General features: G+C 41.1%; 2 protein-coding genes across 3 annotated transcripts in view; one reads left to right on the top strand and one right to left on the bottom strand.

The window, feature by feature from the left end:
- LOC138961579 (uncharacterized) overlaps positions 1-16,570 on the top strand; it is a 37,058-nt gene extending 20,488 nt beyond the window's left edge. For both annotated transcript variants that reach the window (XM_070333238.1, XM_070333239.1), the window contains 6 exons: positions 508-776; positions 1,376-1,599; positions 2,455-2,551; positions 4,334-4,489; positions 6,557-6,675; positions 12,651-16,570. In XM_070333238.1, coding sequence (XP_070189339.1) covers positions 508-776; positions 1,376-1,599; positions 2,455-2,551; positions 4,334-4,489; positions 6,557-6,675; positions 12,651-12,719 — 934 coding nt within the window. In that variant the 3' untranslated portion in view covers positions 12,720-16,570. The remainder of the gene's footprint in view (positions 1-507; positions 777-1,375; positions 1,600-2,454; positions 2,552-4,333; positions 4,490-6,556; positions 6,676-12,650) is intronic.
- Positions 16,571-16,860: 290 nt separating this feature from the next.
- Positions 16,861-24,682, bottom strand: part of LOC138961584 (uncharacterized) — a 9,438-nt gene continuing 1,616 nt past the window's right edge. The window contains exons 3-9 of the mRNA XM_070333247.1: positions 24,103-24,251; positions 23,465-23,623; positions 22,346-22,455; positions 20,947-21,058; positions 19,098-19,225; positions 18,167-18,314; positions 16,861-17,518 (exon numbers count right to left, since the gene is read on the bottom strand). Of these exons, the coding sequence (XP_070189348.1) occupies positions 17,464-17,518; positions 18,167-18,314; positions 19,098-19,225; positions 20,947-21,058; positions 22,346-22,455; positions 23,465-23,623; positions 24,103-24,251 (861 nt within the window). The 3' untranslated portion in view covers positions 16,861-17,463. The remainder of the gene's footprint in view (positions 17,519-18,166; positions 18,315-19,097; positions 19,226-20,946; positions 21,059-22,345; positions 22,456-23,464; positions 23,624-24,102; positions 24,252-24,682) is intronic.

Genomic DNA, 24,682 nt, shown 5'->3' on the forward strand with positions numbered 1-24,682 from the left:
GTATGTTATGCCTTGTTTTGAACAGATTTTATTAGTACAAGGGGCTAGGGCTCTTATTACTCTGACAGAGTTATTTCTGAACATTGTCTATTGTAGCACACTTTTGATTTGATTGATTGAGAGAGAGACGAGATCATCTCCGCAATGGCTTGATGGTAAGATGCCGGCCTCCGAAGCGAAAGGTCGTGGGTTCAAATCTCGGTGGTTTAAGGTGGAGATTTTTCCTATCTCCCAGGTCAACTTGTGTGCAGACCTACTGGTGCCTAATATCCCCCTTCTTGTGTACACGCAAGCACAAGACCAAGTGCGCACGGAAAAGATCCTGTAATCCATGTCAGAGTTCGGTGGGTTATAGAAACACGAAAATACCAAGCATGCTTTCTCCGGTCATACACGTAAAAATCCACTCGTGCAAAAAAACCACACAAGTGTACGTGGGAGTTTTAGCCCATGAACGCAGAAGAAGAAGATCGTGATAATTTATGTGATACCCTACATCTTTTACAGGCCGCAGTCAGCACACACTATAGGGAAAACGGAGAAAGCCATCAACATAGCGCTGCACAGGATGTCCTCGTCATCTGCTAGTGTTGTCAGAGACGCACTGGGCCCTTGTCCCCACTCTGCGGCCAGACGTTCCCCGGACACGCACTCCGCGGTCTCGCCACACCATGTGACGGGGGTGAAGGTGTCGTCCAAAGAGTCTCTGGGTCTGCGGCCCATGTCAGCTGCCAGTTCTCTGCGAAGCAACACGCCTTTGTCTGTGGGGAGACCAGGTAGATTTTGTGGTGGGTTGGTTTGGGTTTGCTTGGGTTTGGTTATCATAGGTTTAATTTGTTAGGTTATGTTTGGGTTGTGTCATGTAAAAACAGCAATTAAGTAAGGTTATCAAATGTAATTGGTGAATTTTTGTCCTGATTTCAAGCAAAAAGTTATAATTTTGTGTATTGTTTTGTTGTTTTAACTCATTCAAGGCGCGTCTAAATTGTTCCCCGTTTTCACTCCCGGCACATGATTCTGAGCCATTAAAAAATTTTTTAAAAAATCAATAACACACGATAACCTTACCTACCTTACATTTTTGCAAAGTTTGAGACTTGCTTTTTCAGAAAATATATGAAACATTTGAAAGAACATAACTTTTGTTGTCTTCACATCCAGTCAACATGATCGACACTTTCATTGTCCGAATCATCACCCCAATCATCGTCTATTGGCACAAACTCGTCACCAGAATCTAAAATATCATCTCCACTATCAGCCATCATTTTGCAAAGAATAGAATTGTTGATTCTGGATCCTACAATGGAATGCCGGCTCCATCTCTACATGAATTACTGCAATTGTGACTGATGTTTTTCTCTCTCGTTAACAGATTCAGTAGCAAGAGATGGAGATGATCACTACAGCGCGTCATTGAGATGTCAATCACAGTTGAAGCTCCGCCCTCTGATACAGGGCCAGCCAATCAACAGGGAGTGCCAGAGAGAGGCTGTGGAGCAGTGTGGGAGGCAGGTGTTGCAGAGTCTGTTCAGTCGCTCACACAGAGTGAAGCTGTTCAGTCTGACCTTCCTGCACGACCTTGTCAAACACTCAACAGTCAGTATATCCTGCACACATACTTTGTGCTTTCTAGCTCATCTCAGGCTTGGGAATTGTCCGCAAAATCGCGGATTTCTGCGAAAAGGAAATTACGTTTCAGCGAAAATAAAAAATTGTCCAATGCAAATAAAAGGTAAATTAAATTATATGTATACTACTGTCTCTCTAGCCATTATTTGCTTACACGAGAACTATCAAAATGTTGGTATAAAATGCTAAAATTCGTTTTCCTTGGTCCTCTCAACGGGGCTCTGCCCCTGTACCCCTCCTGGGCCTAGGCGGCCTGAGACCTCGGCCTATTTTCAGAGTTTTTTCTATTTTGGAATTCCCATGCCTGCATCTTCAGGAGGCCTCTAGCGGTCTTTGAGTATGAAGTTCCAGTCATGAACATAATTACAAAAACAAAACCTTCGTCATTGCCTGTAGATACAGTACTTAATGCCACTACGTACTTTTTATGTGTTTGAAACAAGAATTGATAGAGTAAGTATATCAACAATGTTGGTATTAGTTTTAAGTTTATAAATATCTCGCTCACAATTAATCCCAGACAAATAGCGAACGACGAAGAAGAAGAAGATCCCAGAGAAATGAGGAACAAGCCTTGGCGCTAAATATATATATGGTTCGTCACATGATGATGATGATGAATTATTAGTAATATATCCTTTTGGATGCCAATGGTAATAAAGACAGGACAGGTCCTGCCTATCTCGCATAGGTCTTACCAGCCACCAGCGTGCTTGCAACGAGGACAGCCTTCCAAATCTTTTTTCGCGAAGTCAAGCCAAGAAGTTTGCTTCACAAATAGTCAAACAGGTGTAAAAGTTTGTTTTTATCCTCAACTTGCAGGCAGAACTACACATGGAGCTGTCCAAGATTGGCATTATTCCTAAACTGTTGGACTTTGTTCAGATCAACGATGACAGTGAAGAACTTGAGGTTCTTGGTAAGCATGGAAATTACTGTTTGTATGTGTAGAGTAATGAATTAATAAATGAACGTGCAAACAAACGTAGGAACAATTAACAAATGACTGCCAATGAAAAAATGCATGCATGAACACAATGCATTATGCATGAATGATCAAATGAATGGATGAGTGAATGAATATATGAATTCATGTTTGCATGCATGTATTTATAGCTAGATAATAAGTAGAACAAGTCGCGTAAGGCGAAATTACTACATTTAGTCAAGCTGTCGAACTCACAGAATGAAACTGAACGCATTGAAGTTTTTCACCAAGACAGTACAGCTTCGTCAATCCCCGCGAGAAGGAAATTGCTCACCTTCCACGTGCAAAACGCAGTGAAATTAACACGCCAGAATAGCGCGGTAGCGTATTGTGCTACGCAAGAAAGCGCGATTTTCTGTATTCTTGTTAACTTTCGGAGCTTGTTTTGAATACAACCTATCATATCTATATGTTTTTTGGAATCAGGAAATGATAAAGAATAAGATGAAATCATTTTTGGATCGATTTCTTAAATTTTTATCGTAAGACTAATTAATCTATTTTCGTTAATTGTGATCACATTTTAAGAGTAAATATGACATATGTATATATTTTTTGATTCAGAATATGATGAAGAATACGATGCAATCAATTTTAAATCTGTTTGCGAAAAATCGATTTTAATGACAACTTTAATTAGCAATTAACTCATTAATTAATTTTTAAGCCTACAAGCTGAAATGCAATACCAAAGTCCGGTCTTCGTCGAAGATTACTTGACCAAAATTTCAACCAATTTGGTTGAAAAATGAGAGCGTGACAGTGCCGCCTCAACTTTCACGAAAAGCCGGATATGACGTCATCAAAAAAATGAAAAAATATGTCTGGAGATACCATTCTCAGGATCTCTCGTGTCAAGTTTCATGAAGATCGGTCCAGTAGTTTTCTCTGAATCGCTCTACACACACACACACACACACACATACACACACACACATACACCACGACCCTCGTCTCGATTCCCCCCTCTACATTAAAACATTTAGTCAAAACTTGACTAAATGTAAAAAGGAATAGGATTTGAAAGAAAGATAATGATGCATAAAGAGACAGGGAGAAAACAAAAAGCACTTCAAAACAAACCTGTCAATTCTCACTGTTCACATTCCAGGATATTTTTTAACTTTTTTATGGACATGTATGGATGCTATTTTTTTTTATTGTCTTTTCAAATTGTAGTGCAATGCAATGTACAATCAAACCTTCCCTATCGACCATGCATGCACCTCTCGATAATGACCAACTGCCCGTTATGACCACCCCAACGCATCCCCGATAAGTTTTTTCTACATTCAAAGCGACCACCTGTCTAGGACCACTTTGGGTCGTTCCCTTAGGTGGTCATTATTGACAGGTTCTACTTTGTAGTTCCAAGCAAGTGATCAAGGTCAAGGTTGTATTCAGCTGTTAAGGCTCATATAGGGCTTTTAAGCTTATACAGTAAACTGTACTAATTCACACACAAGCACACACACTGTGACACACACATACACACACACACACACACACACACCTACACACACACACCTACACACACACACACACACACCTACACACACACACACACACACACACACACACACACACACACACACACACAATGAGAGTGCAGGCAGGCACAGTAAACAATGATCTTAACTAAGGCACAAATAAACACACAAGCAAACAACACATGCAAGCATAGCTAACACAGTTGTGATTTCCACACTGCAGGTTTGAAAGTGCTGCAGCTGCTTGTTACCAGCGAAGAGCGACTGCGACAGTTGTTTTCCCGTCTTGGTGGACACAGACTGCTCATGGTCCTGGTTACTCACACCAACACAAACGTGCGCTGTCAGGTCCGAGACACACTGGCTGCCGTCACCAGAGGTACTGTACATAATTATGGTCTTATAGAGATGATTTATTTTTCTAAAGCAGCATCCATCAAGAGTTGCCTTGCTTGCCCCATCATCAAGAGTTGCCTTGCTTGCCCCACCATCAAGAGTTGCCTTGCTTGCCCCATCATCAAGAGTTGCCTTGCTTGCCCCATCATCAAGAGTTGCCTTGCTTGCCCCATCATCAAGAGTTGCCTTGCTTGCCCCACCATCAAGAGTTGCCTTGCTTGCCCCACCATCAAGAGTTGCCTTGCTTGCCCCATCATCAAGAGTTGCCTTGCTTGCCCCATCATCAAGAGTTGCCTTGCTTGCCCCATCATCAAGAGTTGCCATGCTTGCCCCATCATCAAGAGTTGCCTTGCTTGCCCCACCATCAAGAGTTGCCTTGCTTGCCCCACCATCAAGAGTTGCCTTGCTTGCCCCACCATCAAGAGTTGCCTTGCTTGCCCCACCATCAAGAGTTGCCTTGCTTGCCCCACCATCAAGAGTTGCCTTGCTTGCCCCACCATCAAGAGTTGCCTTGCTTGCCCCATCATCAAGAGTTGCCTTGCTTGCCCCACCATCAAGAGTTGCCTTGCTTGCCCCACCATCAAGAGTTGCCTTGCTTGCCCCACCATCAAGAGTTGCCTTGCTTGCCCCACCATCAAGAGTTGCCTTGCTTGCCCCACCATCAAGAGTTGCCTTGCTTGCCCCACCATCAAGAGTTGCCTTGCTTGCCCCATCATCAAGAGTTGCCTTGCTTGCCCCACCATCAAGAGTTGCCTTGCTTGCCCCACCATCAAGAGTTGCCTTGCTTGCCCCATCATCAAGAGTTGCCTTGCTTGCCCCACCATCAAGAGTTGCCTTGCTTGCCCCATCATCAAGAGTTGCCTTGCTTGCCCCATCATCAAGAGTTGCCTTGCTTGCCCCACCATCAAGAGTTGCCTTGCTTGCCCCACCATCAAGAGTTGCCTTGCTTGCCCCATCATCAAGAGTTGCCTTGCTTGCCCCACCATCAAGAGTTGCCTTGCTTGCCCCATCATCAAGAGTTGCCTTGCTTGCCCCACCATCAAGAGTTGCCTTGCTTGCCCCACCATCAAGAGTTGCCTTGCTTGCCCCATCATCAAGGGTTGCCTTGCTTGCCCCACCATCAAGAGTTGCCATGCTTGCCCCACCATCAAGAGTTGCCTTGCTTGCCCCATCATCAAGAGTTGGTTGGAAGAAAAGGTGTCGACTTAAACCTCTATCCTTGTAAAACAAAGTTCCATCATCATCATCATCATGATCATTGTCGTCGTCATCACCATCATCAAAGAGGCACAGTGGAACCTGTGATGTGAGACCCCTTGGATGAGAGGACACTTCCCATGAAAGGACACCCTCTGTTGTCCCCTTGTCTGTTATCTGTAACAAATTGAACCTGTTATGACAGCTATATAGGCCACCTAAGTGTAGGCCGGAACACTTTTGGCTGGTCCCAAAGGTGTCAGGCTTTCAGGGCAGGTAGCCGGGCTGTATTGTGTACTGTGGATACTGTAGTGATATCTGCATGCTCACTAGTCATGGTTATCCATACTGCCTGGCCACACAGCCAGCCTCAGTTTTATCCCTGCCTTCTGCAGCAGTCTGCATTCAGCTATCACAGTGAACAGTCTCTTGCTTCAGTACTCTCTACTTTGTGCTTGTGTTTAACCTTACCTTTTAGTCTTATATTCAATACAGTGTAATCATTACTATACACGCCTTCACAGTGTTGTCTATGTGTGTGAGTGTCATACTACACATACATCATATCATTACAGATACGTGGTCTTTTCTAGCTAGTCGTTCTGATCCTAAAGCAGCTACTGTATCGATCAGGTGTTGCCATGCTGGCTGGCCCCTATCTGTCACCAGATGTATTGTCTGTCGCATCCCCCCTCCCCTCCCCTCCCCCTCCCCCAAGTATATTTTTACCTGTTCTGTATATGTGTGTGCGTGTGTGTGTGTGTGGAATATGTGTCTGTGTGTGCAACATTTGCATGTGTATGTGTACATGTTTAAATCAGGTCATGTATAATCTCGCATCTGCATGTTTCAGGTCAGGGGTTTGAGGGCAGAGGTCATGTGAAAGGTCAGAGGCCAGCGTCGGCGCCAGTGAAGTGTAGAGAGGACACAGCTCCACAGGTTGTGGGCCAGGCTGTGGATATCTGGGATGATGTGAGTCGCACTACATGCTATGTTTGTTGCTGAATATACATGTGTCTCCTGAAATTAATTCCTGACACTGCCAGCAGTTTTAATGTTTTCTTGGCAATGCATGATTGCACTAGTGTGTCCATCAGTATTTGCTAGCAATCAAGCATTTCTTGGTCCAATGATTGCACTAGTGTGTCCATCAGTATTTGCTAGCAATTAAGCATTTCTTGGTCCAATGATTGCACTAGTGTGTCCATCAGTATTTGCTAGCAAATAAGCATTTCTTGGTCCAATGATTGCACTAGTATGTCCATCAGTATTTGCTAGCAATTAAGCATTTCTTGGTCCAATGATTGCACTAGTGTGTCCATCAGTATTTGCTAGCAAGCATTTCTTGGTCCAATGATTGCACTAGTATGTCCATCAGTATTTGCTAGCAATTAAGCATTTCTTGGTCCAATGATTGCACTAGTGTGTCCATCAGTATTTGCTAGCAAGCATTTCTTGGTCCAATGATTGCACTAGTGTGTCCATCAGTATTTGCTAGCAATTAAGCATTTCTTGGTCCAATGATTGCACTAGTGTGTCCATCAGTATTTGCTAGCAAGCATTTCTTGGTCCAATGATTGCACTAGTGTGTCCATCAGTATTTGCTAGCAATTAAGCATTTCTTGGTCCAATGATTGCACTAGTGTGTCCATCAGTATTTGCTAGCAAGCATTTCTTGGTCCAATGATTGCACTAGTGTGTCCATCAGTATTTGCTAGCAAGCATTTCTTGGTCCAATGATTGCACTAGTGTGTCCATCAGTATTTGCTAGCAAGCATTTCTTGGTCCAATGATTGCACTAGTATGTCCATCAGTATTTGCTAGCAAGCATTTCTTGGTCCAATGATTGCACTAGTGTGTCCATCAGTATTTGCTAGCAAGCATTTCTTGGTCCAATGATTGCACTAGTGTGTTCATCAGTATTTGCTAGCAAGCATTTCTTGGTCCAATGATTGCACTTGTGTGTCCATCAGTATTTGCTAGCAAGCATTTCTTGGTCCAATGATTGCACTAGTGTGTCCATCAGTATTTGCTAGCAAGCATTTCTTGGTCCAATGATTGCACTAGTGTGTTCATCAGTATTTGCTAGCAAGCATTTCTTGGTCCAATGATTGCACTAGTGTGTCCATCAGTATTTGCTAGCAATTAAGCATTTCTTGGTCCAATGATTGCACTAGTATGTCCATCAGTATTTGCTAGCAAGCATTTCTTGGTCCAATGATTGCACTAGTATGTCCATCAGTATTTGCTAGCAAGCATTTCTTGGTCCAATGATTGCACTAGTGTGTCCATCAGTATTTGCTAGCAATTAAGCATTTCTTGGTCCAATGATTGCACTAGTATGTCTGTCAGTATTTCCTAGCAAGCATTTCTTGGTCCAATGATTGCACTAGTATGTCCATCAGTATTTGCTAGCAAGCATTTCTTGGTCCAATGATTGCACTAGTGTGTCCATCAGTATTTGTTAGCAAGCATTTCTTGGTCCAATGATTGCACTAGTGTGTCCATCAGTATTTGTTAGCAAGCATTTCTTGGTCCAATGATTGAACTAGTGTGTCCATCAGTATTTGTTAGCAAGCATTTCTTGGTCCAATGATTGCACTAGTGTGTCCATCAGTATTTGCTAGCAAGCATTTCTTGGTCCAATGATTGCACTAGTATGTCCATCAGTATTTGCTAGCAAGCATTTCTTGGTCCAATGATTGCACTAGTATGTCCATCAGTATTTGCTAGCAATTAGGCATTTCTTGGTCCAATGATTGCACTAGTGTGTCCATCAGTATTTTCTAGCAAGCATTTCTTGGTCCAATGATTGCACTAGTGTGTCCATCAGTATTTGTTAGCAAGCATTTCTTGGTCCAATGATTGCACTAGTGTGTCCATCAGTATTTGCTAGCAATTAAGCATTTCTTGGTCCAATGATTGCACTTGTGTGTCCATCAGTATTTGCTAGCAAGCATTTCTTGGTCCAATGATTGCACTAGTGTGTCCATCAGTATTTGCTAGCAATTAAGCATTTCTTGGTCCAATGATTGCACTAGTGTGTCCATCAGTATTTGCTAGCAAGCATTTCTTGGTCCAATGATTGCACTAGTGTGTCCATCAGTATTTGCTAGCAATTAAGCATTTCTTGGTCCAATGATTGCACTAGTATGTCCATCAGTATTTGCTAGCAAGCATTTCTTGGTCCAATGATTGCACTATAGTGTGTCCATCAGTATTTGCTAGCAAGCATTTCTTGGTCCAATGATTGCACTAGTATGTCCATCAGTATTTGTTAGCAAGCATTTCTTGGTCCAATGATTGCACTAGTGTGTCCATCAGTATTTGCTAGCAAGCATTTCTTGGTCCAATGATTGCACTAGTATGTCCATCAGTATTTGCTAGCAAGCATTTCTTGGTCCAATGATTGCACTAGTATGTCCATCAGTATTTGCTAGCAATTAGGCATTTCTTGGTCCAATGATTGCACTAGTGTGTCCATCAGTATTTGCTAGCAAGCATTTCTTGGTCCAATGATTGCACTAGTGTGTCCATCAGTATTTGCTAGCAAGCATTTCTTGGTCCAATGATTGCACTAGTGTGTCCATCAGTATTTGCTAGCAATTAAGCATTTCTATTGCACTTGTGTGTCCATCAGTATTTGCTAGCAAGCATTTCTTGGTCCAATGATTGCACTAGTGTGTCCATCAGTATTTGCTAGCAATTAAGCATTTCTTGGTCCAATGATTGCACTAGTGTGTCCATCAGTATTTGTTAGCAAGCATTTCTTGGTCCAATGATTGCACTAGTGTGTCCATCAGTATTTGCTAGCAATCAAGCATTTCTTGGTCCAATGATTGCACTAGTATGTCCATCAGTATTTGCTAGCAAGCATTTCTTGGTCCAATAATTGCACTAGTGTGTCCATCAGTATTTGCTAGCAAGCATTTCTTGGTCCAATGATTGCACTAGTATGTCCATCAGTATTTGCTAGCAAGCATTTCTTGGTCCAATGATTGCACTAGTGTGTCCATCAGTATTTGCTAGCAATTAAGCATTTCTTGGTCCAATGATTGCACTAGTGTGTCCATCAGTATTTGCTAGCAATTAAGCATTTCTTGGTCCAATGATTGCACTAGTGTGTCCATCAGTATTTGCTAGCAAGCATTTCTTGGTCCAATGATTGCACTAGTATGTCCATCAGTATTTGCTAGCAAGCATTTCTTGGTCCAATGATTGCACTAGTGTGTCCATCAGTATTTGCTAGCAAGCATTTCTTGGTCCAATGATTGCACTAGTATGTCCATCAGTATTTGCTAGCAAGCATTTCTTGGTCCAATGATTGCACTAGTGTGTCCATCAGTATTTGCTAGCAAGCATTTTTTGGTCCAATGATTGCACTAGTATGTCCATCAGTATTTGCTAGCAAGCATTTCTTGGTCCAATGATTGCACTAGTGTGTCCATCAGTATTTGCTAGCAAGCATTTCTTGGTCCAATGATTGCACTAGTATGTCCATCAGTATTTGCTAGCAAGCATTTCTTGGTCCAATGATTGCACTAGTGTGTCCATCAGTATTTGCTAGCAAGGATTTCTTGGTCCAATGATTGCACTTGTGTGTCCATCAGTATTTGCTAGCAAGCATTTCTTGGTCCAATGATTGCACTAGTGTGTCCATCAGTATTTGCTAGCAAGCATTTCTTGGTCCAATGATTGCACTAGTGTGTTCATCAGTATTTGCTAGCAAGCATTTCTTGGTCCAATGATTGCACTAGTGTGTCCATCAGTATTTGCTAGCAATTAAGCATTTCTTGGTCCAATGATTGCACTAGTATGTCCATCAGTATTTGCTAGCAAGCATTTCTTGGTCCAATGATTGCACTAGTATGTCCATCAGTATTTGCTAGCAAGCATTTCTTGGTCCAATGATTGCACTAGTATGTCCATCAGTATTTGCTAGCAATTAGGCATTTCTTGGTCCAATGATTGCACTAGTGTGTCCATCAGTATTTGCTAGCAAGCATTTCTTGGTCCAATGATTGCACTAGTATGTCCATCAGTATTTGCTAGCAAGCATTTCTTGGTCCAATGATTGCACTAGTGTGTCCATCAGTATTTGCTAGCAATTAAGCATTTCTTGGTCCAATGATTGCACTAGTATGTCCGTCAGTATTTGCTAGCAAGAATTTCTTAGTCAAATGATTGCACTAGTATGTCCATCAGTATTTGCTAGCAAGCATTTCTTGGTCCAATGATTGCACTAGTGTGTCCATCAGTATTTGTTAGCAAGCATTTCTTGGTCCAATGATTGCACTAGTGTGTCCATCAGTATTTGTTAGCAAGCATTTCTTGGTCCAATGATTGCACTAGTGTGTCCATCAGTATTTGTTAGCAAGCATTTCTTGGTCCAATGATTGCACTAGTGTGTCCATCAGTATTTGCTAGCAAGCATTTCTTGGTCCAATGATTGCACTAGTATGTCCATCAGTATTTGCTAGCAAGCATTTCTTGGTCCAATGATTGCACTAGTATGTCCATCAGTATTTGCTAGCAATTAGGCATTTCTTGGTCCAATGATTGCACTAGTGTGTCCATCAGTATTTGCTAGCAAGCATTTCTTGGTCCAATGATTGCACTATAGTATGTCCATCAGTATTTGCTAGCAAGCATTTCTTGGTCCAATGATTGCACTAGTGTGTCCATCAGTATTTGCTAGCAATTAAGCATTTCTATTGCACTTGTGTGTCCATCAGTATTTGCTAGCAAGCATTTCTTGGTCCAATGATTGCACTAGTGTGTCCATCAGTATTTGCTAGCAATTAAGCATTTCTTGGTCCAATGATTGCACTAGTGTGTCCATCAGTATTTGCTAGCAAGCATTTCTTGGTCCAATGATTGCACTAGTGTGTCCATCAGTATTTGCTAGCAATTAAGCATTTCTTGGTCCAATGATTGCACTAGTGTGTCCATCAGTATTTGCTAGCAAGCATTTCTTGGTCCAATGATTGCACTAGTATGTCCATCAGTATTTGCTAGCAAGCATTTCTTGGTCCAATGATTGCACTAGTGTGTCCATCAGTATTTGCTAGCAAGCATTTCTTGGTCCAATGATTGCACTAGTATGTCCATCAGTATTTGCTAGCAAGCATTTCTTGGTCCAATGATTGCACTAGTGTGTCCATCAGTATTTGCTAGCAAGCATTTTTTGGTCCAATGATTGCACTAGTGTGTCCATCAGTATTTGCTAGCAAGCATTTTTTGGTCCAATGATTGCACTAGTATGTCCATCAGTATTTGCTAGCAAGCATTTCTTGGTCCAATGATTGCACTAGTGTGTCCATCAGTATTTGCTAGCAATTAAGCATTTCTTGGTCCAATGATTGCACTAGTGTGTCCATCAGTATTTGCTAGCAAGCATTTCTTGGTCCAATGATTGCACTAGTATGTCCATCAGTATTTGCTAGCAAGCATTTCTTGGTCCAATGATTGCACTAGTGTGTCCATCAGTATTTGCTAGCAAGCATTTCTTGGTCCAATGATTGCACTAGTGTGTCCATCAGTATTTGCTAGCAAGGATTTCTTGGTCCAATGATTGCACTAGTGTGTCCATCAGTATTTGCTAGCAAGCATTTCTTGGTCCAATGATTGCACTAGTGTGTCCATCAGTATTTGCTAGCAAGCATTTCTTGGTCCAATGATTGCACTAGTGTGTCCATCAGTATTTGCTAGCAAGCATTTCTTGGTCCAATGATTGCACTTGTGTGTCCATCAGTATTTGCTAGCAAGCATTTCTTGGTCCAATGATTGCACTAGTGTGTCCATCAGTATTTGCTAGCAAGCATTTCTTAGTCCAATGACGCACTTACACTCTCTCTATTATACTTTTGCACATGCTAATGTGGATTACATTTATATCCGAGTGTATGAATTCACATTTAATTGTGGTTACTTACCGTCTTTTTCAGATCATGCACAGGTGGGGGGACGAGGACAAAGTGGTGGCAGTGCTGCAGAAGTTTCTCAAACCTTCCTGAAGCTTGACACTGTATTCTACGCAACTTAGTAACAGGTATGTAGTAGTCATCACTGTCTCAAGAATGGCATGGGTCGCTTCATCAACAAACCGATTGATGGACACTGCATGCAGCTTGATTATCATTTTGTTTGAGAGAGAGAGAGAGAGAGAGAGAGAGAGAGAGAGAGAGAGAGAGAGAGAGAGAGAGAGAGAGAGAGAGAGAGAGAGAGAGAGAATTGAATTGAATTGAATTGAAATTTATTTTACGAGGGTGACAGAATAAGCAATGCATACATGCTTCTTTTCATCCGGCCCTCGCCCATTGAGGGGTAACAAACAAGAAGAGAGAGAGAGAGAGAGAGAGAGAGAGAGAGAGAGAGAGAGAGAGAGAGAGAGAGAGAGAGAGAGAGAGAGAGAGAGAGAGAGAGGGGGGGGTGTTTGTGTGTGTGTGTGCGCAGTGTTTGTGTTCATGCACTTGGTTTTTGTTTTTAATATCAGTTTGTGTCTCTGTGAAATCCCAATGAACAAGATCTCAAAACTGCTGAATATTTTGCTGACAGTTTTATAATGTGTCTGTCCATGCCTAATTAATTGTATCCATGCTACCAGTCTGTGATAAATGAAAAGGGAACCCCTATATGTATATCATAGGTAGTAATTGTGCACAATTATGTTTTTGGTCTGACTGTTGTTCTTTTAACATGGAGATTTTGTTTGCTGTACATTTTCCTTAGCATTGTATGTGGTACAATGTAGTTATTTTTACAGACTTTTTTGAGTGAAAAGCATAAATTGATTGAATGCAAAAGCATTGTATTTTTAAAATATTTATGATGTTCATGAAAAGGAAAAACAACTGAGGGTATTTTTGATGCTGTTATTGATGAAAGCAAATTTTGACCATTCATATTCCCCTGAAATGGCTTTTAAAAGTTTTTATATATCAGCATTGCATGCTTCTTATAAGTGTCAGCATTAGATATTTTCAGCATTCATGATCTGTTAATTTTTGTTTTTTGACGTGCTAGCTCTTTTTATTTTACTCATAGATGTGTTGACAGTCAAAAAACACTATGAATTTTAGACATATACATGTATTACCTGCTGGCAATTAAATGATATTTACAACTCTGGTTTGCTCAAAGTGTGATGTGCTTCAAAGAAAAGTTTCACATGTTTTTAGTTGTTTGACAAAGGTCTTGCATTCAATCTCTAAATAGTTATTGTTTTTGTGTGTCAAAGCATACATACATATTTCATTGTTATGGTGATGGGAGTAAAAGAAGTGATCGAGTGACTAAAGTAGATTAAGGATCGATTTCCAATCTGATAACCTGTGCAGCTGTCGTGGAATGCTTGTTCGTCAGTGATCTCATGCACAAGTTGGCAGTCTTCCCACTTATTAAAGTGGTCGCCATGCAAATGTGACTCACAAACTTAGATGAATCAGTGACTTTACATGGCAGTGCTCTTTCTCTTTACAGGGGTGGGACACTCTTGTGATGAAAAAAGAGGAAATCCCTTTTTCTAGGGGGGTTCGGGGGCATGCTCCCCGAATTTTTTTTAAATGGTACATTAAAATCTGTACAATCTGGTGCATTCTGAGACTAAAATTCAACTCGTTTGGATTAGGTAAAAAAAGACATTCTCCCCCCCCCCCCCCCCCCCCCTCATACAAACAAAAAAAATTCACACAACATTGTAAGGGTGCATACTTACGTAATGAACCATGTATCCAATACTGGCAATAGTATGATTCAATGCATTGAAGCTCAAAATGACTATTAGTTATCAGGAGTTTTCAGTCAGCACAATTTAACTCTCAAGCCTCCAGTGTTCTGTTCCATCTTCACTTCTCTCCATATCATTCAGTTAACAAGGTAAAGATACTGTGATGAAATGGGACGCGGAAAAATAGATTACTCCAGCGGAATTCGTAAGTTGTGTCCGCGAAAATCCGCGGAAAAGTCCCACCCCTGTCTTTACCAACTCTTTCTTCCAGTACGTTTGTTGTCTTAGTGAGGCCCCCCCCCCCCCCCCCCCCCTCCATGTCATTATTCATTTTGACAATGTTCTGTACATGGGTATGCGTCTATAAGTCCTGATTTTAATCAAAGCTCTTCTTGATGTTCATTTTTAAAGTATTCATCTCAAGAGATAGGTGCATCAACATACTTTGTACAGAAAAACTGTTTTGTGAAGCGTGACTTGAAATAAACAAGTCTTTTAAAGATGTGCATTCGTGCATTTCTGGTATTTATGTAAATGCACAATTTGGAGTATACGCAAACTAATTTTCTTTCAAGCTTTCTCTGTTATTTGTTGGTGTGTGTGTGTGTGCGGGTTTTGTAGATTATTTTTTTTAATTCATTACAGTTTGGGTTGATTTTTGTAAACATACACAAGACTTGATTATACATGCTATTTGTAATTTCTCCTTGAAATCAACTTTAAAATACTTTGTAGCATTGTGATTTATTTACATTATCACACAAAAATAAGATGTGCAATACTTACTTTGAATAATATCTGTGTTTCTGAAAGTGATTTTGAGTTTGATCTCACTTTGTTTGCCCATAAAGATTTTAGTCAAGCAGTATGTAAGAAATGTTAAGTCCTTTGTACTGGAAACTTGCATTCTCCCAGTAAGGTAATATATTGTACTACGTTGCAAGCCCCTGGAGCAATTTTTTGATTGGTGCTTTTGTGAACAAGAAACAATTAACAAGTGGCTCTATCCCATCTCCCCCCTTTCCCCGTCGCGATATAACCTTGAACGGTTGAAAACGACGTTAAACACCAAATAAAGAAAGTTTGTTTGCCCAACTTTACATGTTGGAATAGGTATTTAAACAATGCAGTAACCTATGCAAATTTGTTCCTGCCTACTTGCACCCATATCTCTTCCCTTCATCTAGCTACATGAATGAAGCAACTTCTATTGTTTAATTATGCAGATTGAGCACTTGGTCTTTGTTTTATTCATTTTTTATTTTTTTTAATTTTTTTTTTAACCAAAATGTTATTTATTTTCTAATTTAACATTTGTTTTACAAATTTGACCATGGTCATTCAAACATACAGTGACATTAAACATTGTTATATTGTTATGTTAAAAAAAAAAAAAAAAAAAGCCATTGTGCACAAATCAGAAAATACATTGTTTTATTCATTTTTACGTGATGTCCATTCGTTACGTTATTTAGGGCAAATTGATATAGCAAGGTGTAGCTCAGTCAGTAGCGCGCTGGATTTGTATCCAGTTGGCCGCTGTCAGCGTGAGTTCGTCCCCACGTTCGGCGAGAGATTTATTTCTCAGAGTCAACTTTGTGTGCAGACTCTCCTCGGTGTCCGAACACCCCCGTGTGTACACGCAAGCACAAGACCAAGTGCGCACGAAAAAGATCCTGTAATCCATGTCCGAGTTCGGTGGGTTATAGAAACACAAAAATACCCAGCATGCTTCCTCCGAAAACGGCGTATGGCTGCCTAAATGGCGGGGTAAAAAACGGTCATACACGTAAAATTCCACTCGTGCAAAAAACACGAGTGTACGTGGGAGTTTCAGCCCACGAACGCAGAAGAAGAAGAAGATATAGCAAAAAATGTAGGAACATTTCAAATACTGTTCTACCAAACCCGTCCATCTTTTACACGCAGTTTTACATTTTCTTTTTCTTTTTTTCATTAACATGTATATATATATAAAAGTATGTGTTAAATACAACTTTTGTAGACATATTGCTGAACTGCTGTTCATGTAGGTAGTTTTGAGACTGGAGTATTAACTGTTTGTTGTTATGGTGATTGGGTTGCATGGTGGTGTTTGGATTGAGTTTTATTTTTCAAGCAAATAAACACTGAGGTATAGTCTTATTTTTCTTTATTTATTGCATCAGTTAAAACTCTCAGATTCTTCCAAAACGTTCCTGTCAGTTTGACTGTGAATGGCATTCATTGTTTTAAATGTAATGTCGAACCCAGGGCCAGTTCAGAAGAACAAAAAGGGAAATATAATCTGTATGTTGCGATTGTCGCAAAAAGCAGCAGTGATACGTATGCTTTTTGCAGTCAGATGTGAATGCCCTTGGTGTGTGTTGAGGAAGCAATCACTTTGCGCACACACACACCGATATACACACACAACCACTAAGACGGTATGAAATCTTGTACATGCATTACTTCAGTGTCCAGTAATAAACAAAAGTAAGGACTGCTGTGCATCTTCTGAAGTAAATGAGCTTCTGCGTTTTTAATTGTTTGTAAAAGGAAAACATTACATTAAATATCATATATTAAAAGTCTCATGCAAAAATTGTAAAAGGTAGATCATGTATAAAAAATCACCTGTCTTATTTGCACTGTTTAAAACAGAAGGATAAAGATTTACCTGTAATGCACCATATGGCATCACAGTTTATGTCATGGTTGTTGAATGTTTATGTATACAAAGAGAAGAAACACACACACACATAAAGCAATTCCTAAACCGCATATATCCAGGGTTAAACCCTGTACACACACACACACACACCTGACAATATTTTCAAGCCATCAGCACCATGGGATCATCGTCATGCACTCTCACAAGGCTCAGCCGTTTGTTTTTCCGTCTGGCCATTCCGTGGGCATGCACCTGCTGGAACGCCTAACACATTGCTGGTATTCCAACTTCAGGCTTGCCAGGTACGTGTGCAATACTCAATCAGTCTCTCTCTGTCTTTCTCCGTCTTTCTCTCTCTCTCTCTCTTGCTGCCAAGCCGTCATGCCTCATGTTTGGCATACCACTCCTTCTCTGCTTTCTTCCCCACGTAATTCCTGATGACAAAAAAACAAACAAAAACACAGCAAAACAGTTAGCGTTCATGCCATGCTGCATAAAAAATACATTTGCTGTTGTATAGATGACTTCAATCACAACATTGAACAGTAAAAGGGCAGCATACGTACCTGTCATTACTGTTGAGTCTGACATGATTTTGAACCAACCATATCAAGCTTAATTTCTTATGCTAAAGGGTTGCCGTACACAATCTTGGTTACAATACACAGCAAGTGCTCAAACTTTACACACACAGTCACAGACACACATACAGACACACAAACACACATACACATTGAATTCTGACCTCTAGTCCCACTCACAGACCAACAGACGCACACACACAAACTCGCACACATGCATACAGACAATTTGACACATCATTAAGTTGTAAAAATCATTAAGTTGTAACAGAAGTCTGAAATAGATAGACTGCTTATGTTTTGAAATATTCACATACACATACACATACACATACACAAAAGAAAGGCAAATTAAGTTTATGGAACATTTAATTGTAGAAAAACATTCATAACCTTAATAAGTTCTGGTGAACATTTTGTTTTGTCCATAATTAAACTTTCCGTTAACTTATATTTCTCAGTGTTTTTGTTTTATATTTGTAACACACATCAAGTTCTCACCCATATTCCCATTCACTGATGCCCCATCCCTTCACGCCATTGACAGTGTAGCGACAAAATCTCTCGTTAATCTTGGCGTCCCATTCCACTCCCATGTAGAAAATGGGACAGTCCAGAACGTCACACTGCATCTCATACAGCTTGCCTCCTGAAAGTTGAAAGGGAATGACACACACACACACACACACACACACACACACACACACACACACACACACACATAATTATGAATGTTTACAAGTGTGCACACATGTAAAAACATGTCATGTACACATGTCATGTACATGTATACTCTTTCTCTCTGTGTGTCTCTCTCAAATTATCTCTTTCCATCCCTTTCCTTTCTTCTTTCTCTCTCTCAGGTTTACACTTGGTTTAAACAATTTTATTCAGAAAATTAGAGATAACAATGCCGCATACAATCAAATTAATGGAGCACAACAGGCAAAGCTTTAATCACGTGCTCTTAAAAGCAATATCATATTTGATTAGGCGGACGATACGGGGATAAACGGTAAAAATAATAAGATTTAAAAAACCACTGCCATGCAAAAATTAGTCCATGGCATGCATGCACACGGCCGACAGTCCAGACATGCAAATAATAGTTTAACTGACCAGTGATCCAATCATGAAGTTATCAAAGCAAGACAAAATACTTCATTGGACAACAAAGTCATTTGGTTTTTTTCCAAAAAGGAATAAACACATGTATGATGTACTAATTAAATCTGTTCCACCAAAATACTTGCTTGCTGCTCTGCTTTATATATATAAGATACAGCAAAGTTGCTTTTCCCTCCCTTTTGCCACAAAATAGTACTTTGGTCCTCTCTCTCTTCTCTCTCTCTCTCTCTTTCCATCTCTGTCTCTCGATCTCTCTGTCTCTGTCTCTATTCACACGTAAATATACAAGGTATATACTCCTCACCTGCACAGAACTTGAACACCAGGTGCTGAGGAGGTCTGCCATCCTCCCCGTGATCGTACAACTCCAGCTCTGATGATGAAACCGAGTCCATGCTTCCGTCTGGGTGAAACACATAGCCCACAGTCAGCCTGAAACACAAAACATATATACAACTAGATGGATTGGCTGTTTGAGTTAAACGTCCTCTTAGACTAGTTGGCTATAATTGGGACAGGTATCGGTAATACAGCAGTCCCTCTCATGAACGGACACCCTTGGGCCATAGCAAAACTGTCCGTACATTGCAGGTGTCCGGTCACGGGAGGGGTGACCACACCACCCCCTCCCCCATACACTCACACAGAGACACACAAACAACAGGATTGAGTCTATGCTAATCACTTCTTGTGGCTACTAAACAATAACAATAAACTCCTAATACTTCTTTAAACGTTCTGTAAAAATGATTTTTATGAAAAGTGTTGAAAAGAAGAGATAAAATAAATCCTCAAGGCAGTGAACACACTCACCATGCACTGACATACGAAAGCAGCCACACAAACACAGCACAGAGGAGCGTGTGCAGATGCTTTGCAATCTGAATAAGCTTGAATACCAGTTTGAATAAATAGCAGCAGATAGAGCTGCATGTCATAATCATGTAATTTATTTTCTTCTTGTCTGGCTTTATTGACTGCATGCCGATCATGTGGCATGGCAGTGACTTTTCACTCTTCAGTCGGAAATACACTGTACAACACAGCTCCCACTCTCCCTCACTAATGCCTACCCCAAGCCGTGACAACTGATGCTTGGAAATTGTGTGGAAGAGTACACCTCTCTATTTCTCTCCAATGCTCTTCCTGCTGACATGCAGTGACACCGGACACCCAACAGAGTTTAGCCAGCTACCCCCCCCCCCCCCCCCTCCCTCTCTCTCACTCCCTCCAGCCATGTACTGTTTGGGGCTGTGGCCAGAGAGGCCAGCTGCACTGTTCCCTCAGAGCAACCCCAGTTGACTGTGTCGTAACTTTTGACAAAGCAAGACAACTGAAGGGTTCACAGATTAGGCAACCGACTCACTGGTCAAGGCTGAGGGGAAACAAGAGTATCTTGTCAATGAAAGAGGTTACACACAGACACACGATGCTGAGAACTGTGGCCGGTTTTTCACTCTCTTTAATTTCGCTCAGGATCTTCATCGATTGTGGTTTCTGTTGTTTACGTCCAACAGACAAGAATAAAGAGCACAGTGCAGTTTCATGTTGGCATCTTTGCATGTACTCCACTCCTGACCAAAACTACCCCCCTTCCTGATGGGTACACGTGTACTCAAGTTATCAGTGACTGTCATCATGCCATTGCGGCTGTGATCTTTGTACCAAGAGCCGGACTGCTCTGTTATCGATTTTGTTGTGGTGAAAATTTGACGATGGTCTGTCCGTACATTGGAGGTATGACTTGCTGTTGGGACCGAAAATGAGTGTCCGCGTCCACGTTTTGCAGGTGTCCGTTTAAGGGGGGGCAAATATAGAAGGAAAACACTCCGTGCCGAGCAAATGTGTCCGTACATGTCAGGTGTCCGCTCACGCCGGGGGCCGTACATTGCAGGGACTGCTGTACACTGAGGATATGGTGTGATATTTTGACTTTAACAATTACCAACTTGCGTCTGTCGTCTTCGACACGCCAGGATATCGAGATTTGATCATTTTACCTGGATATGGCGCCCACACACCATTCAAAATGGGTGAAGCCTTAACCTGGCGATGTTGCAAGGCATGGATAGGGCCCCCACACATACAGCAGAGCCGTCCTCCAGGCTAGCGTACTGCAGTGCATAGCGGTGCAGGTTAATTGTGTACCTTACCTGGAGATGTTGCAAGGCATGGATATGGCCCCCACACACACAGCAGAGCCGTCCTCCAGGCTAGCGTACTGCAGTGCATAGCGGTGCAGGTTCTTCCAGTCACGCTTGTTTCCTGCACACATTTTAACACAACTGCAGAAATGCTTCATTGACACCATTCATGTTCAACCAATCTGTGGTATGGTACATGTATAGACTTTTACAGTGAAGCCACTGACACATAAATGCACACCTCACAGCCACATGGGGCGGGGATTTAACTCAGTCGATAGCGGCGCTGCATGGTTTCAAAACCATTTTAACACAACTGCAGGAATGCGCTTCACTGACACCATTCATGTTTAACCAATCTGTGGTTTGATGTACAGATTTGTACTGTGAAGCCACTGACACATGATTAATGCACACCTCACAACCACCTGGGGTGGGGATTTAACTCAGTTGGTAGCGGCGCTGGCTTCATAACCAGTTGTCGCTAGCGGCATGGGTTCCATCCCCACGTTCGGCAAGGGATTTAAATATTTCCCAGAGTCAACTTTATGCAGACTCTCCAATTGTTGCCCAAACAACCCCGTGTGTAAGCATGCGCATGATAAAGATCCCAAACTCACAGCAAAAGTCTCAAGACTTGGAAACATGAATATGTGCATGCGGGAAAAAGAAAACAAATATTGGGTATAGTGCCGTACTGTACGGCAGGTCGTTTTTCTAAGTGAGAAAACAGCCCGAATTTCCATGGGGGTAAGATCACAAGACTATATGAAATCTTATCTTATCTTATCTCATCTTTTCTCATTTTCATTTCATTTTCATTACTTTATTGTCCCATCGCTGGGAAATTCGGGTCGCTTCCTCCCAGTGGAAAGCTAGCAGCAACGGAGTCGCGCTACCCAGGTGTCTGCGTGTTTAGGTGTATTCAGCCACCTGCACTTATGGCAGAATGACCAAGGTCTTTTACGTGCCATTGTGATGACACGGGGGTGGGACATGGCTTCCGTCTCTGGGTCTGCACATAAAGTTGACCCGTGTCCGTCCGGGCCCGAATTCGAACCTGCGACCTTCCGATCACAAGTCCAGTGCTCTACCAACTGAGCTACCGATAGAGGTTTACTAATACATCCAAAGTCTTCCTGGGACCAAATACACCTGAAACAATTAAAGAGCGGTCTATCTAAATGGTCTCATATGGTGCACAGTGCTTTTATCACGCAAACACTTGCACACACACACACACAGAGTCATGCTCATGCACAAGTGTGCAACACAAACCGCCAGTTATGGCAAGTGCACTACAGGAATCATCACAAAGCACCTATAAGCTGTACACACACTAACACAAAGAAACAGACACACACTAACACAGACACACACAAACAGACACATGAAACAGATGCCATACCATAAGAATGATCACGGACACCTCTGAGTTGCACCTGTCTTGACCCATGACCTTCGATCTCCACCTGACCTGTGATGACCCCAAACTGCTCATAATGAGTCTGGTGAGCTCTGCAACATACAGTGACCAACACTTACAGTTTGACAATATTGATTTATAACCAAGTGCATGGAACACGTACTCAAATCACCTTTTGAGGCAAAAGAAGATTGAGTTTGGCTGTATAAATATCTCTATAAAACTGCTAGCTATGAATACTCAAAGGTTTGCAAGGGCATTACAATACAATACAATACAATACAATACAATACAATACAATACAATACAATACAATACAATAACTTTATTAATCTCTAAAAGAGAAATTGCATTGCTGAGCTTTTGTGTCCGTAATAAAACATACATAAAACATTCAAAAATAAACATTTGTTCTTTGTCATTCATACATTCTTGTGTTCTTATACATTTCTTCAATTCATACATCAATATTCTATCATAATTATGTACATACATTTATTCTCTTTTAACAGTCTGTCTTCAAACGCATCTCAGAGAGGGAGGCTAGAGATTTGTGTTGTGCCATAGGTAAAATCATGTGCTTAGCTATGAAGTAATGTTATCACATGTTATTTAAGGAAAATGAGTAAATATATGTACCAAGCGTATAACATCAGCAAAACTGAGAAAATACAGCACATTGGTTATCACATAAGAAAGTATATTAAAAATAAATTAACATGCATTCACCATCAACAATGCACAAACGAAAGTCAGCACCTTGCCGGTTATCACATATTCAAGGTGACAAAAGCAGCCAGCTACCCTATCACAAACAGTTCTCCACATATCATGGGTGTACCGTCTACCAACGTACCAGAAACCTAGAGCTACTATGAATAGCTCACGCTCAAAGCAGATAGACAACTCTGTCAATGCAGAACAGCGACAGTAAAAGGGGGACGACTGTATCACCTTGTCACAGATCTATGCAAGAATGTTTACACTGAACATCATGCACACACCATGCTACATGCAATCTCAAGCTACCCTCTTTTCCCGCCTGCCTCTTCCCATGCAACCCCACCCCCTTCCATATACACTGTAATAAGTCAAACTCACTTTTCCAAGTTGTCAAAATATTCCCTGGACCATTGTTCCCTAGCAATGCCGTCAGCCATTGTGGCTGGGTGCATGTCTGTGTCAAAATCAAAGAACGTTGTGAAGCTGTCCCAATCCAAACTGAAGTTGACTTTCACCTCTTTCTGTAGTTTCCTTGACCTGAAATGACACAGGCACATGATAAGTGTATACTTGATATGCAATACATGAATCTGGCAGAGGTGTTTTTCAACTGCATACCTCAAGGGGGAAATATCATTAAGCCACTTACCCGTACGAAATGAACTTATAGAAAACTTATAGGAACTTATAAGAAACTTATAAGAAACTATCTTATAAATTCTTATACATTTCTTATAAGTTTTTTATAAGGCATTATAAGAATAAGTTTTGCTATAAGTTTTGCTATAAGTTTTGCTGATAAGTTAATTTCTACCGTTTCTTATAAGTGACGTACACTATCCCTTTCTACATGTTTTGAATGTTTCTCTCAAAAGACAATGTATTACAGTTACAAGCACTTCCAATCTTTTGCTGAGAGAAAACGCTTTCTCAGTTTACATGCAGTCATTAAACAGAGAATCTACTGATGATAATGATACCAAAAAAGCAAGCGTATAATATGCGTCTACCGTTACCTCATCTTGCCTTGGTAAGACAGTTTCCATTTCTTCATGGGAACGACTGGCTCGAGACGCAAGCCTCCAGCACCGAATGTGTTGGGTTCTGTGGTGTAGAGCGATGTGTCCGGCATGCTCGGAATCTCCAGGATCCCAAGATCTGAGAACTACAAGCAACACAGCTGTTTAGGGCTTGGCACACATCATTTGTTAATTGCAGATCCTAGATAAAAGCTGCATGCAACTAATTGGTTTGGTCTAGCTGTTGCTGATTGTGGCAAAATATTAAGTGGTAGCTGTTTGTTGCAACAAACGCAATAAAAGCCAAGCCGTTTAGCTGTGTATAAACACAAAACATGACATGCATCTTTCGGGAATGTGAGTTTGATGTGATTTTCTTAAAGCAGTCTTGGACTGATCAAGTTTGACTGGCTGATATATAGATCGAAAATCCTGATTTTGAAACTAAGCTTACTGCAGCAATACAATCATATATAATGATGACATTCTCAGTGCTAAAAGCGTTTGAGTGAACCATATTGAGTGAACCATATTGAGTGAACCATATTTAGTTCAACTTTCCTTTTTAGTTAAGTGT

Source organism: Littorina saxatilis, linkage group LG3 (assembly GCF_037325665.1).
Source record: "Littorina saxatilis isolate snail1 linkage group LG3, US_GU_Lsax_2.0, whole genome shotgun sequence".
NCBI classification, from domain to species: domain Eukaryota; kingdom Metazoa; phylum Mollusca; class Gastropoda; order Littorinimorpha; family Littorinidae; genus Littorina; species Littorina saxatilis.